The sequence below is a fragment of the Macrosteles quadrilineatus genome, unplaced genomic scaffold (genome assembly GCF_028750875.1).
Source record: "Macrosteles quadrilineatus isolate MER2022 unplaced genomic scaffold, UCM_ALF_1.0 Scaffold_2__2_contigs__length_208266976, whole genome shotgun sequence".
Classification (NCBI taxonomy): domain Eukaryota; kingdom Metazoa; phylum Arthropoda; class Insecta; order Hemiptera; family Cicadellidae; genus Macrosteles; species Macrosteles quadrilineatus.
Window position 1 is genome coordinate 152,205,575 of NW_026542595.1, and position 15,045 is coordinate 152,220,619.

General features: G+C 33.6%; 1 protein-coding gene across 4 annotated transcripts in view; it reads right to left on the reverse strand.

Moving 5' to 3' along the window:
- The window catches only part of LOC128988117 (2-oxoglutarate dehydrogenase complex component E1), a 57,118-nt gene that overhangs the window by 18,680 nt on the left and 23,393 nt on the right, over nucleotides 1–15,045 (reverse strand). For 2 of the 4 annotated variants that reach the window (XM_054409331.1, XM_054409332.1), the window contains exons 3-5: nucleotides 7,536–7,751; nucleotides 2,603–2,705; nucleotides 112–177 (exon numbers count right to left, since the gene is read on the reverse strand). In XM_054409331.1, the coding sequence (XP_054265306.1) occupies nucleotides 112–177; nucleotides 2,603–2,705; nucleotides 7,536–7,751 (385 nt within the window). Of the gene's footprint in view, nucleotides 1–111; nucleotides 178–2,602; nucleotides 2,706–4,738; nucleotides 4,866–7,535; nucleotides 7,752–15,045 lie in introns of all 4 variants that reach the window. The other 2 variants (XM_054409334.1, XM_054409333.1) reach the window with 2 other exon arrangements.

The window sequence follows — 15,045 nt, forward strand, 5'->3', positions numbered from 1 at the left end:
GCTTTATTATTTCTACCAAATACGAAGCTTAACCAAATCTTTACAGGACGAGCACAAAATAAGTTTCGCTGATGATTTGATTGGACGGCTCACCTGAGCTTGGTTACGTACTTTCCATCAATCTTTCCACCTGAATCTGCAGCTGCTGGGAATATGTCATGTTTTGCCATCTCTTGCCTGAACAAACATGCTTGAAAATATCTCGGACAACATCGGCAGTAAAACGAAAATGCTAACAGGAAATAAAGGCGATGGATGATCTTGTCACTAAAGTAACACAATGAAAATGAGTTTTGTAAATAAGGAAAAAGTGTTTCGGAGCCAAAAAGGAGCATGGTTATTAATACTAACATAAGCTATTCTTTCTCAATCTTACTAACATATTCCGTTAATAAGCAACCAAACATTAATAATGTAGGGAAGTGTAAATGATTAAAAAAATATTTACCATGTACAATTGTACAGTGAAGGAAACTTTTAAAATCAAAAATAAAAATATTGAATATTTTGTACTAACACCTCAGGTACTCACAACACTAACGCCGCAAAGTTAAGGAGCAAAATAGAAGATTATAGGCTACCAAACTCATAGAAGGTTTGATACCTAATATATGATCATAAGATTCAGACTACATTTTTACCTGTTCAATAAAAATAACAATGTATATTAAGTAACGTTGCCTATAAAAAATGTTTTCAGCTCCATAAAAAAATTCCTCTTCATAATACACTGTTGATTTATTATTATTTAAATGATTGAGAAATAGTGTGAGTGAAATAAAAAAGGACTCTAATGTGTTAAAACTAACTCTTCGCATTTAGGTACAAAAATATTTAAAAAATGACTTTCTTAAATAATAATCAAATAAAGGTTACATTAATAAAATAAAAGACACTGATCAATAAGGTTTAAAAACATTCATATTTTGGAATAGTATACTTACCTTTCGTAATGAAATTAAACTTAACTTTCGATTTAACGTTACAATGATCTACCTATAAATTGATGACTGCATACTAAAAATAATGGAGAGGCTAAAAAATAACAATATGTCTAAAACACTGAAAACCAAAATTTGAAGCTATTAATTACACTTTAACATACATTTAATGACAAGCAGCAGAAATTAAATAACTACATAGCAAATAAATTGTAAATAAATTTAATATACGCTAATATTTCCACATTGTAAAAAAAAATCTAATCTAATCCACGAGATACAGATAATGTATTAAAAAAAATTTACCTTTCACTTCAGTTTTCTTGATTGGCTGTTAAATAGTGGTCAATAAAGAGTGCTTTGATTTAGTTTGAGACATGAAAATAGGAAAATTAGTTGCAGTGCTATGGAATTATTGGTGTAACTGTAAATGGAATCTGATTCACAAGGAAAAATAAACGTTAGAGTGGACAATTATTTTAATGCATGTGGAGTTAAAAGTTGGTTGCAAGAGAGACAATAAAAAAATTATGGTACTTTCCTGTTAAAGGGAACATTCATTATTATCGATGAATTTTTCTCGATATACCGATATTAACAAATTGAAACATATCAGCTGACAACTACGATAAATATTGTTCAGTATCAACAAACAATAATGAAATGAAACTATTTAAAAAAATAACATAACATAACTAACCAAACTTGCTGTGTAACATTTAAAATTTCCGTGTTTAATTTGCCTTTTCTGTTATCAAAAAGGAATTTTTAAATAGTACAGCAAGTTTGGTTGGTTATGTTAGGTTAGCTTAGAACAGTGTCATTTCATAATCCATAATATAATAGACTATTTTAGCCTAAACAAGATCAGTTGTCAATTTGTAATGGATCGGAAAACAAAAATATTGATACATAAAAAAAAATCATCGATAATAATGAATGTTTCCTTTAACAGGAAAGTACCAAAATTATCTTCAAAACATGCAAACTTGAGTGTTGGAAATGGTAAACAACATTTTTTCAAAAACCTAACAAAGGTAGTTTGGTTATTACAATGGAAAGTTTCATGTTTTGGATTCAAGTAAACAATTTACATTCTTACTGATAATTAAAGTTATTATTTCATTTAAAAAGTTTATGCTATACCTACTATTATGGTTTTGAGTTTTACAATTCACTTCTATTTTTGCTTGCTTGTTGAGATTTATTTAATATTTTAATGGCGTGATTTTATTAAATGTCCTTATTTCTCAGGTTTTTGTTACGTGTTCGTCATGTTGACATGAGGTTATTCGACAGTGTATTATTCTCCTACTCAAATCTTCATCTCAATTTCTTTGACTTTTTTTGCCTTGATGTGTCCATTTGTAAGGTTTATAAAGTTTTTATTTATTGTAACATTAAAATTTCTTGGAATTGTATTTTATTTGGCATTTTTTAATTTAATGAGCGTTGTTTTCTGGGATATTGTCATGTAGTTGGCTTTACTTGTCATGTTCTTTACATGTCTACTTGTCATGTTTTCTACTTGAGAGTCTACACTATTTGTCTTGTATGTAGTTTCTAAATGTGTTTTTTCTTAGAACCTGACACAGTTATTGTGAATTTTGTATAATTTTACTCGTCAAGTTTATAGTTTCTGATTGTTTACTCTCGCTTACCAAAAGAGTAATGGCTGTAGAGTAGTTCCGGTGGGTGACGATCGTCCAAGTCTGCGCTGTTGATACCCAGAGGGTCCAGCTTGGCTATGTGATGCCCTCTGATCTGACAACACACACACATCACCCTCACACTACTACTGGTTACTACTGCACACTGCGTCAGACCCATATTGCCATTCGCATTAAACATTTTCACAACAACTCAAAACTTCCTCACATTACATCTACCAAAAAAAATTTCACCTAAACATTGTTGTTAGATGTCAGACTAGGCTTCAGAGAAATTATAAGGAATCTGATTGGCTAGTGATAAGTTTTTTGAAAAGGAATATTATTCAGCTAGCTCACCAGACAATTTTAGTCCACAGGAACACAAATCATAACACTATATTTCGTATTGAGATCATCCTTCAACCTACTCTGAAGAAGTCCTACTTCAGGATGAAATATCAGTGTTGTTTTGTGTTCTTTTATTGTGCATCTATTATCCCCTGGACACTAATTTTCAGGAAGCTAGCTGAACTCTTATTTCTTTTTTTTATATAAAATACCTTGCTAAAATGTAATATGTGTTTTTTTGACAGTTTGATTTGTATTGTGGAGCCATGAGTCTTGCCTCAATATCGAAAAAAAAAATTTGTCAAAGAACCTTAAAAAGATTTGGTGACAGAATCCACATACTATTGACTAATTTCAGTTTAATGTTAAAACTGTCCAGTCACACAGAACAAATAAAATGCATCAATGAAAAAATCTAGGCGACCTAACAGAATATATACGTTTTTGACCAGAAGAGTTGTACGCAGTATTACTTGATAAACACAATTAATTATAACATAACCCAACACAATGTATATATGTACAACACGATATTTTACAAGTTTTTCCTTTATAATTGCGGTTTGCAGTGCAAAATTGGATTCTAAGATAATTCTTAAACCTTCCACTCCAAAAATAAACTAGGACAACACTAAAAATTACACCACTGCACACACTGGGAATATTTTTATGATACAAGTCTAAAACTAATGAAACATTAACCATCTAAAACCAACACATACTCGCACAAATCAACTTACACATTCGATGTATACAGATCCTGTAAATAAAATAAATATTTTGTTCTTAGAGCTAGTGAATCGATGATGAAGTTTGATGAAGTATTAATAACAAACAATAAACCCAAAACGACAGAGGACAGCACAAATTAGCAATACCACCACCAAGATTAGTCGAACCCCTGTAAAAGTCCATGCAATTAATAACAGATTTCCAACTCCCTATAAACTGTGATTAGGATTAATCTACATTACGACTAAGCAGTTCTGTGAAGATGTAGATATTTACAGGATGAGGCTCAGCTGTTAATGAGAGAGCTGAAAGAGTGTGAAGCGATAGTTAAGTAGAAATACTAACTGACGGAAAACTTCTCCTTCTCAAATCTGTGGGTGGATAAGGGAAGAAGGGTCAGAGATAAATCTGGGGAAGGGGGGTTTAAAATTATAGAAATGTGGCCTTGAATCTATGTGTTTTTTTACAATATTGTAAAAAAAACAATCAAATATTGTTAAAGCAAAGAATGTGTTTGCAAGATTTTGGCTAAAATTTCAGAAACCAACCAATGCTGGAAAAATTAGTATTGTTCTTTTTTACTGTCATGAATATGTATGTGACAACAAATAATAAACTAGGATACAGCGCAATTCAACAATTAATCACACAAGTCCCTGTCATGTTTGTCATACCTACGCTTTCATATTGTAGATTACATTTAAAGCCTTACAATAAGACCGTCACTGTTTCTAATTGTTTAAAAGAAATATATAATTAGTAGAGAACGAAAAAAGTATTTTTATTGTCTTTAAAAGATTTAAATCCATGCTTTCAGTTATCACTACAATCCTATAATTTTAATCAATATAAAAATATCATAAAATTACAATTTTGCCGTAATAACAATGATGCTCCTAGATATTGCTGCGATCACTTTCCCAATGTTTTATCGGTCGATTTGCATAAAAAATTTAGATTTTAACACCAGAAAAATTCCAAACATATTCTTATATTTCTTTGATTTTATCTGAGAGATATTGGTAGTTCTGACATGGATGGATGGGGATGGGAGAGGGGTCTTACCCGGCAACATATGCTGCCGAAGCACGATCTGATGTGGATGTACGCCAGTCTTGTCCGAGTACTTGCTGTGAAGGTCTGCGTAAGTGATGCCGAGAGGGTCCAGTTCGGCTACGAGATGACCTCGGGCCTAAAACCAACATGCTCAACACACCTTACACCAATCACTTGAGGGCACTTGCCAAACTTGATTAAATACTAAGAGGTTTAAAGATTATGTTTTAATCCAAGTTAAAGGTAAAGTTAGAGAGCTTAGGTTCTATTCACCTCCATTAAATCATTTTGGAATAGTAACTCATGATTAATTCAATTTAAAGCTGTAGTAGCTGATTACGAGAGATTTCCAATGAATCCTGTTTGTAGTATTTACTATATTTTGTAAAATAACTTAATACTTTTGCAGTCCAGAAGTCCATTAATAAATAAAACTCTACATTGAGAAGTGCTCTCAAATATTGAACACCCTAATCCCAATTTGTTAACTTGGTCTCTCCATTTTCTACTATGTTAAGGATGTAAAAGTTAAAAAAAATAGGCAAAAGTGCAATATTGAATAATTAATCAAATACATAACTATAAACTAGCATTGTGGGTTATTTTTGTCTTCAGGAAAATAAAAAAAAAATCTGAATGTCTACAAAACATGAACAAAATTAAATATTTGTTGTCATCAATTAAATTTCTTAACAAGTACTAAATAGTTTAAAAGACCAGAGACAGTTAATACAAATTGGAATTTTAGAGTTTAATACATACATATACAATATGTTTGAATTAAATAAACAATTTCTCATAGTAGTAAAGATATATATTATTAATTGACACAGTAAAGTTAGTCATTCATGCAAACATCTCAATTGTAATTCCATTGTAGATGTTGTTATATAGCAAACAATAGACAAAATGAGAAATTATTCTGTAAAAATATAATCACTTAAACATAACGAATGTTTATTGAATCAATTTTCAGACAACATCCGATGTTAGTAATTTTATACTTGATGGATTTTTAAATATGTAAACTTTTAACAAGTAACACTAAATAATTATTAAAATATTTAGGAAAAAACTATTTTAGGGGTTTATTAAACTTTGGCATCATAACAATGTTAATGCGATCTTATTTATTGTTAACTAGGTGTTTCGAGCCATTGTATCGCAAGTCAGGCTTATGATAAGTTCATTTGTCTAACCCTCAACCAATTACTTATTATTGATAAACATCACAATAAAATAATCGACAGAAAGACATGCTTAAAGACTTAACAACTGCCTTCGTTATGAATGATACCATGCAAAATGGCATGAAAATGAACATGGATGTAGAGTGGTAACAAATGAGATGTTTTATAATGTAGCTTAAACAAATAAAATATTTTCTATCACACCTTAAAAAAATATTAGAATGATAATTTTTTATTGATTACCATTCTTGGTGTAGTTTTAAAACATTACCAACTTTGGCTCAGTAAACTAAACAAGTTGTATTAGTCCCTGAAAATAATGTTTACAAATAAAACAATGATGTTCTTCGTGGGAGTAAGGTAAATTCTTCAGGTGGGTTTGAACTAATTTATCAGAAATATTGAGGAAGTTATAATTTCTACCAATGACAATAACAATACAGTAATAGATTCTGTATTAGTAAAATGAAAGAGCTGTAATCTTTAGACAAAAGGTACTTCCCAAGTATAATTTTAATGAAACAGTATCAATCACAGATTATGATGACTCAAACAGACAACTAACACGAAATTGAGATATAATTTTGTTTTAACTGTCACAGTTTGAAATAACATCTTATTCATCGTACTTTAAGAATAAATCTAACAAGCTTCCATAACATAGCAGGCCTACAGTAAAACATTTTGGTAATCTGCCCGAATTCTCAGAAGTTTAGTGAATGTCATCAAGCAAATAACTGATAAGTGGAAATGAACATGAGGTGTAATCTAGAGACAACTGCTGAGATTAGGATGATAAAACAAATCTTGCATTACGGATATACTGTACTGAAATACAAACAAATATGTGATTTTTGTTAATGAAGGTTTACCATCACTGAGATTACAAAGCACTCTGAAGCTACTGAAGAGGTTTTTAATTTTGTAGAACTAGACCAGCATTAATCTTCTAAATCAGCGACAGAAGAAGCATAGTTGGAATTTTTAGAAAAGGCTGTGTACGAGAAACATATTTTGTATGGCATATGAGATTTGGTCAAAAACTAAAGAATGCCTCCCTGACGGTATACAATGGGACGGTTATTGTATCTTTTACATAACATGAGTTATAGTATAAAAATCCTATTATATGACATTAGTAAATTCACAAATACGGTAAACCTCCATACCAATTAACTGAACTAAGGGTGAGACAGTTTTGGACCAATTTTTTTTCTTTGTTTAATGGTTCAAATGTAGTGATTATTTTGTTCAGATAAATCTAAAATAGTCGTTTTTAATTTTTTGATTACTGTCATCCTAAAATCTAAAACTTTGTAAAGTAAACACAAAATCTAATTCTGAAAATAGTTGACAGGGTTCTTCTAGTATGAAATCTATTTAATTGTTTGCTCCATCAAATTCAGTTGGACAAAAAAAAAAACACAAAATGTTGTTACATACAATCAATGTTGATGAGTTTGATCCTCCGAGAATTGAAATGGCTAAAAATGTAAACCATCGTATAAGAAGATAACCACACAAAACGTAGGAACAACCTACTACAAATTTCTGCTGCATTATTATCACTGTTCAACCTAAGCTAACTTAAGTGTCACCGTAGAAGTGTTTGATACCTGGTAGGATCGGATGATGGCTTGAACTGCAAGATGGTCGTCTATGATCTTCTCGTTGATCTGACCACCGGACGCAGCCATACCCCCAGAGAACTGAGGTACCAGGGCGGACAGAGGCACAGTGTTGCGTGCGGGCTCGGCAAGGCTTGGAGGAGACTGGTACGCCTGGCCTGGGGCGGCACCTGCGGAGCTGCTACGGAAGAACGAGTCCCATGACTGAAACAGAAAAACTCTGGCTTTTAGCAGTCATAATAGTTGCCACACATAGTTCAGTGACAGTTCAGTCTCAGTTGTATCTGCAATTCCTCAGTCAACTGTCCGTCTGTTGGTTTCAGCCAGTCTTTCGTCACTGTATTTACAGTGATGTTACAGTCAATAGTTTTTATCCTATCAAGTTTTATCGTCCATCTTTTGATTGTTAAAATATAGACACAATCATTTAAATAACAAAAATACTATTTTCTAACCACAAACACGTCCAACTGGCGTCTGAACAATCCAAATATATCGGCCGGAAGAAATCTGAAATTAAATGGAGGACGCCGGAAAAGCGAATGACACACCTGCGTCCAATGAATGTAGATATCCCAATTTTAGAAAATCGATTAAAGGATAATTTTTTTGACTGCTGATAATTTTTATCTAATTTTTTAGCTGTTTCTAACCTGTGATGTGCCGTAAATGATATGTGTGAATTCACCTTTACCCGGCCATTAATTACATTATAGTACAATAGGCTATGTCTCATCAGACCAACAAAATCACAATAAAACAGAAAAAAAAATTTCCTCAAGTGAATTTGTACAGAAATCATCTTGATACATTTACTTTTAACAATCTTAACAAGATCATAGATTTGTTACCTGAGACTATCATAGACATCATGCCATTCCAAAACTGCGATGGTCATACAACATAGCTGATTTCTATCAATTATATCAATTAATTACTATGGGGACGCCACTAGGTGCATATTTTAGCCCAAATATGAGTGTAGGTTGAGTGGTGCGATCTTGTAGTGTTGTTAGTGACTAAGGCCGACATGTTCCTTAGACACAGCTGTTTTTTAGTAGCCCATACAGTCAATGGCAACTAGGGGGGGGGGGGGGTTCTAATAGAATCCGAACCACATTTTTGCCTAGTAATTAAAGAATTAGTCTAATTATCAGGATAGCTCTGCGGACAGTCGTATTACTCACTAGTGCGGACATTAATCCACAAAGGGGTGTTGGATAATCGATAATGGTGGATTATCTACATTATTTTTTTTATTTAACCAAGATAAAATATGACCACTATTTTCTAATGCAGTATTGATTAACCATTGGGAAAATATAAAAACGATGAAGTTACCAAAGTACAAAACAGTAAATATTATATATTAATACTACCTTTGACTATATATACCTATAGGTATACCTGTAGGTATATATAATCAATGATACTACGCTACACAATACAGTGAGTGTATATTTGGTGGAAGGAAAGTTCATTTCACTGCAGGCTTGGTTTATTTATGCCGATAAGGTTGCAGGCGGCGCTTCAGACTATGGAGTATGTCACAATACAAAATGTCAAATTATTGAGGGACAACTGTAAAGCCGGAAGAGAGATTTGTCATAATTTGTTTGTATCATAACATTATTGACTACCACCTTTCCAATACTATTTTTGTTTTTTGCAAACTCTATAAAGTTAAAAAATAACATTGAAGATCATTGCTACAAAAAAATTATTTTTTAACATAACTGGGAAATAATGGGCAACAGAGGAGAATGAAACAAGACTAAAGAGAAAGTTTTCAAGCAGAAGTTGACAATTCAGCAAAGTAAGTCAAGGTCAGACACTAAACCTGTTTGGCTAATCTTGCACTTATGAGAATTCCATTACAAACTTTGTTGTTTTAGAAGTGCGATGACCTTAGCTCACTAACAACCTTGCTGTTTCTGCCACTCCAAATATTAAGACTTTTACACTCTTTAATTCTTGCAAATCGGTACTTATTTAATTACACAAAACTGCTACACTGATTAAGTAAAACCTTAAAATAAAATTTGTTTGCAACCGTAATACACATACCTATTGTCATTCAATTTTAACGTCTCTTAGGGGTCCACTTCACAGGATTGAAATGTTTTGGTTCTAATATTTTTTTTTATATAGAATTGTCAGCTGTGCTGATGATTTTTTATCAACGCTTTAATTAAGAGGTTGGCAGCCTCTTTTAACCTTGAATTTGCCCGTGTGTGGAACGTATCTAGATAACTAAAGGGGTGAGCCGGTACAGTAAAAAGGTGAACTGAACTGATAAAATGTTTGCTGCAGTTATCATGATCCGAACCCACGACCTCGCTGCCTTGTGCCCGAAGTCTGTGACGCTACCAACTCACCCATGTATTTAGGAAATGTATTAAGAAGGATTCAATAATTACGACTTAAGGTCAGTAAATCTCATAGTAGTCTTTGGTAGACCAATTTATGCAAAAAAGGGGTAATTTACCATAATAAGACAATTAAAACTCTTTAAAGATTCAATATAAAAATTATTTGTAAAATACCACGCCAAACAAAAAATTAAATTTTGTAGGGCGGCCCAATTGCAATACAGGACCTTGTCACTACCATTCATAGGTCATGTAAATTACCTTTTTAATTATTTAATTTCAAATGCTAATAAGTGTCAACCAAGCCCTAACTAAAATTAATCGGTATTGATGTTGCTACTATAGAAAAGCAGCATTAATAGAAAAGCGCAGACTCAAATGATAGGGTTGATTAGAAAAGCACAGACAGCAGTTAACAAGCGCATGCTAATGACTCAGTACTAACCAGAGATAACCGTGACCTTCAGCAGTAATACCAGCAGCTCACAGCTTATAGCGACATTGTCAGTTCAATGTCTATGATTATGTAAACAGAATGTAGCAGACTCCAATCATAATTTGCCGCAAACTTCACTGATTTACTTATGATACCGCGTTAAGTTGATCACACTGTCCAACATTTTACCCCCTTTCCTTACACATTTTCGAGTTTTAGTTTTAGGTGGAAATGTCTGTTTTGGGCCCCTATGAACTAAAAAAAAGTGTTCGAATTGATGTCCCTGTGTGTATGTGTACGAAGCTACAGATTTTAATGAAATTTGGTATGTTGGTAGTACCTCCAGACGTTTTTTTTTTTTTTTTTTTAAATCTTGGATTTTCACAAAAATACTTCAGCGATTTTAATGAAAATTTATTATGCCAAAGTCATTAAAACTCTAAACAAAATGCCAGAGTAAACAATAGTAGTTATACTGGATAGCAATGTTCTGCAATAAAACTGGCTTTGGACATAGTACCAAGCGATTCTGATAGATAGCAGCACTACCCAGGTTGCAGTCGGTAAAGTAGTGTTGCTATCTAGCAGGAAAAAGGTGGGACAAAGTTCTATTCTATACAGCCCCGGTGGTGATTTTGGGAAACTATATTTTTTATTGTCAGAAAAGTACGTCCCCACGAGCTGCAAAGAAATATAGGACGCTCGTGACGAGCTGGCTGGTCCATGGAAACGTTAAACAACAATGAACGGTGACGTTCTGGAACGTTTCTAGCTCATGGCGCCGTGGCCCCGCTGACGTTCCAGAACGTCCGTAGCAGCAAACGTGTTAAAAGCCATGTGTTACGTCTGTATGTTACCTTTTCTTTGGATTGTCCTATCATTTACTGTCTGTATATTATTGATTGATGCTATTCATAACATGGTGCAATACAAGTAATGTTTTAATCTTACTGATGAATCACTTCAGCAATTTTATGAATTGGCTCGTTGCTACTCGAGTGTCATAATAAGTGGGAAATTACCAACTTCCACGTTATCTGGATCATACTGGCTGTGGCAAGTGTTCAACATGCAATTCATGTTTATATCAGCACTCAAGACGGTGTATTTATACTACCTGACGTATTCTCTTTAGTAACTTTTAATATTATTTTATACTAGTGCACCTGTTGCTTGAATTCACGCAATTGCAAAATATTACAGGCATTTTTTTAAACGATTAACAGTCATAATTTCCGATGACTTAAAAGAGTTAACACAAAGATAATGTAATCGGTTACACTTGGTTATCTAAACTGAAAACGAACGCTCTTGAGTGTATCATGTATTTACTATGAACATCTGTTTTAGTATGCAAACTAATAATATTTTTAATTGGTTTAATACAAACTATTCGTCTGTTTAAGTAAACAAAATCTTTTTTTCATAAGAAATACATTGGGTTTATGGTGGCCTGTGGGGCAATTTTATTACAGGAATTGGTGAAAGAGGGGGGATGAAAGTCCACACAAAAAATACTTAACTTTGACAAATTGTTTGTAAAAATCCGTAAATTATCAAGGGAGGAGTAGTGTTTCGTAGAAGTTACTTTCACGTATAATATATAAGGATTAGAGTTTTCGTATTACAAATCAATATCATCATGATTTAAATCTCAATCCATCATGATTTAAATGTTATCAGCTGTTTTTGAAACATCATATGATAAAAGAGCGGTTTTGTAGCCCAGGGCCAAAAATCACTACTTTTGGCACTAGGCCTTATCGCTAACTTACTTTGGCTCATGTGGATCAGCTGTTAATTTGTTTGGTTTCAACCGCTGCTTAGTGGTAATTTAGCAAATCTAAAACATTTATCTGTGCGGTGTTGTCAATGCTTAATGACCAGACTAAAAATAACCTAGGTTCAATATTTTGTTAATTGGTTCTTTGTGTTTAACAGACCAAAAGCTTTTGTTTCAAAAACATTTAATTATTTTTTAATTTTGTAACTTAAAGTGTTTTTTCTACAACATTGAAAATTTGCTTTTGCAACTTGAACAAACATGTTCTAAAAGGTGGAATTTTAAACAAGCTTCCAAAACCTCATCTTTAGCTCTTTTTATGGAATATACGAACATTACATGAGGCGGCTATAACTATTAAGCTGCGCGCGCACTACGGCGGCACGGCACGGACGGGCGGGCGGCACGGCAATTTTTAAAAGTTTGTTAAAAAGTCCGGAAGACAGAACTCCAGGACATTTCCGAGCTGCCGTGACGCCCATACCGACCGGGAGCACTGCACACCGACCGGGCGGGCGGCACGGGACATCCGCCATTCTCAACTGATCTCTGTCAAAGTAGCAGTGTTTTCGTGTGTTGTAAACATAGATGTTAGTAAGTTGATTTTTCTCGTTGAGAAAACCAACAAACTGTACAACATGCGACATCCGGAATATTTTAATAACGTCCGGCGTGACAATATATGGACAGAAATATGATCTATTATGAAACAATCAGGTAAGTTTTACACATAATCCTTCTACAAGATCAGGAAACAAGGTGTGGAACTCTCCAAAACTTAGTCTTTTCCTGTTTATGTGGTGTATCTAAAATCTTTGCTTGCACCTTCTTGTCACCTCTTCCTCTGCTAAAATTAAACCTACTATCACCACTTTATCTACATCCATCTTTACTCACAATTTTTAGCTCGCAGACTGTCAACTGTCCTAAATTGCGGAAGTGCGGATGTCCCGTCCCGTCCGTCCGTGCCGTGCCGCCCTAGTGCGCGCACCCCCTCTTAAAAATGCCGTCCGTGCCGTACCGCCCGTCCGTGCCGTGCCGCCGTAGTGCGCGCGTAGCTCTACTTGCACAAAATATTGATTAGAAATTGCTATAATTTCCAAATTCGGCCAAAAATCTATGAGGAAACATTATTTTCCACAACAAGAAGCAAAAGTGGTTGATAAATTACCAAAAGGGAAGGCTTAACGCGAGAAAGCGGTTTTAACCATTGATTTAAATATAATAAATAGCGGGTACACTGCATAAATATTACCATTCTATCATTGATTACTTGGAGAGTAGGGGATTTTAATTGTCAAGATAAGTCAATAAAATATTGACCGACACATTTAAATATTAACTAAACCGAAAAACTGTTCTTGATAAAAAATAATAAGGCAATCTAATTCCCCGGCAAGATTTTTTGAAAGTGAAGGCAAAACTTTTACTGTAGGCTCACAGTATTGAATAAAACAAGGTTGAATTCGAAAAAGCTAGATAGAAACAAGGTGTTGACATAATTTGACAATTTGTAGCTACTCTGTGGGCCTTGAGTCAAGCCTGACCTTCATCAAGGTCAAGGTTGGGAAGATCAGCTGATCAACTGACAAGGCAAATGCCCTTTGTTACACCTGTACAGCTGTGTTATCTTCATGGCTGATAACAATATCCTTGAAAAATGAAATCTATATATTTAGTACACAGTTGTAACACTGTTTTCTCAGTAATCACTGGACCGATCTACAAGATTTATGTCTCAAATTAAAGGGGATAGTGTGTAGATTTGCCGAACTTCCTTAGAATTTACGTTTTTTAAGGGCTACGACCTACAGCCCTTTAAAGGTCGAGTCAATACAATTCTTATTGAAGAATATAATACACAGTTATTCGTCAGCTGTTTAATGTTTGTCAGACATTTGTTATTATTTTTATAATCTCACTTTCAGTATGCAATTATTAAACTTGGAGTTTCTGTTTATAAACACACGATTTTGATAAAGGAAAGTGTATTGTTAACTTATTTTTGAAATGTTTTAGTTTTCCTGCAAAGTGATCTGAAGGAAAGTGGTAATTGAGTTTAAGTTTGAGTATGGAATGTGAAATAATACCCATAGTAGGGGACGGAAACTTATTGTTTTGATCAATAAAATTTATTCTCTACGGCCACCAGAATAATCATGGGGAAATCCGCTTGCAAGTTGTACATATAATTGCTAATGAGTGGGAAACATACAAAAATTTTATAGTAGGTGACGAATCTTACTCAAGATCAGTGTTAGACGTTCAGTGGTACCAAACTTTACCTTCTCGAGATGGCGAGTACGCTGGGATACGTGGAACTACAATATATCAGTGATTTTTTTTTCAAGTACACAGGAAAGTTGCTTGAGAAACTGTGACTTACCATTTGGTTCTGGCGAAGAAGTATGTGACTTGATGTTTAATGGCAATGTTGACTCGGGTCATTATAGCGTTATAAAACTTTTATCACTAACCCCAGGGTGTGAAAAGTAAAAAAGAAAAAGAAAAGGTAATCATTAACCGGGCGTAAAGAGACATACCGAACGAAAGAAAATGTAGAGAACCGTCGAACTAAAAAGGTAAAGAGCAGTGTTGGTGTTAAGTGCTCTGCAAGTCCCTACAAAAAATACCAACTCTTGAATTGGGGTCGTTAGATTGGATTTTTCCCTACTTCAAATCTATGAATTTCGAGTCAGAACAGACTAACTGGGACACAAAAATGTTTTAGTTTTCCTGCAAAGTGATCTGAATGAAAGTGGTAATAGTTTAAGTTTGAGTATGGAATGTGAAATAATACCCATAGTAGGGGACGGAAACTTAATGTTTTGATTAATATAATTTATTCTCTATAGCCACCAGAACAATCATAGGGAAATCCGTTTTTTTTTTTTTAAATTGTTGTCG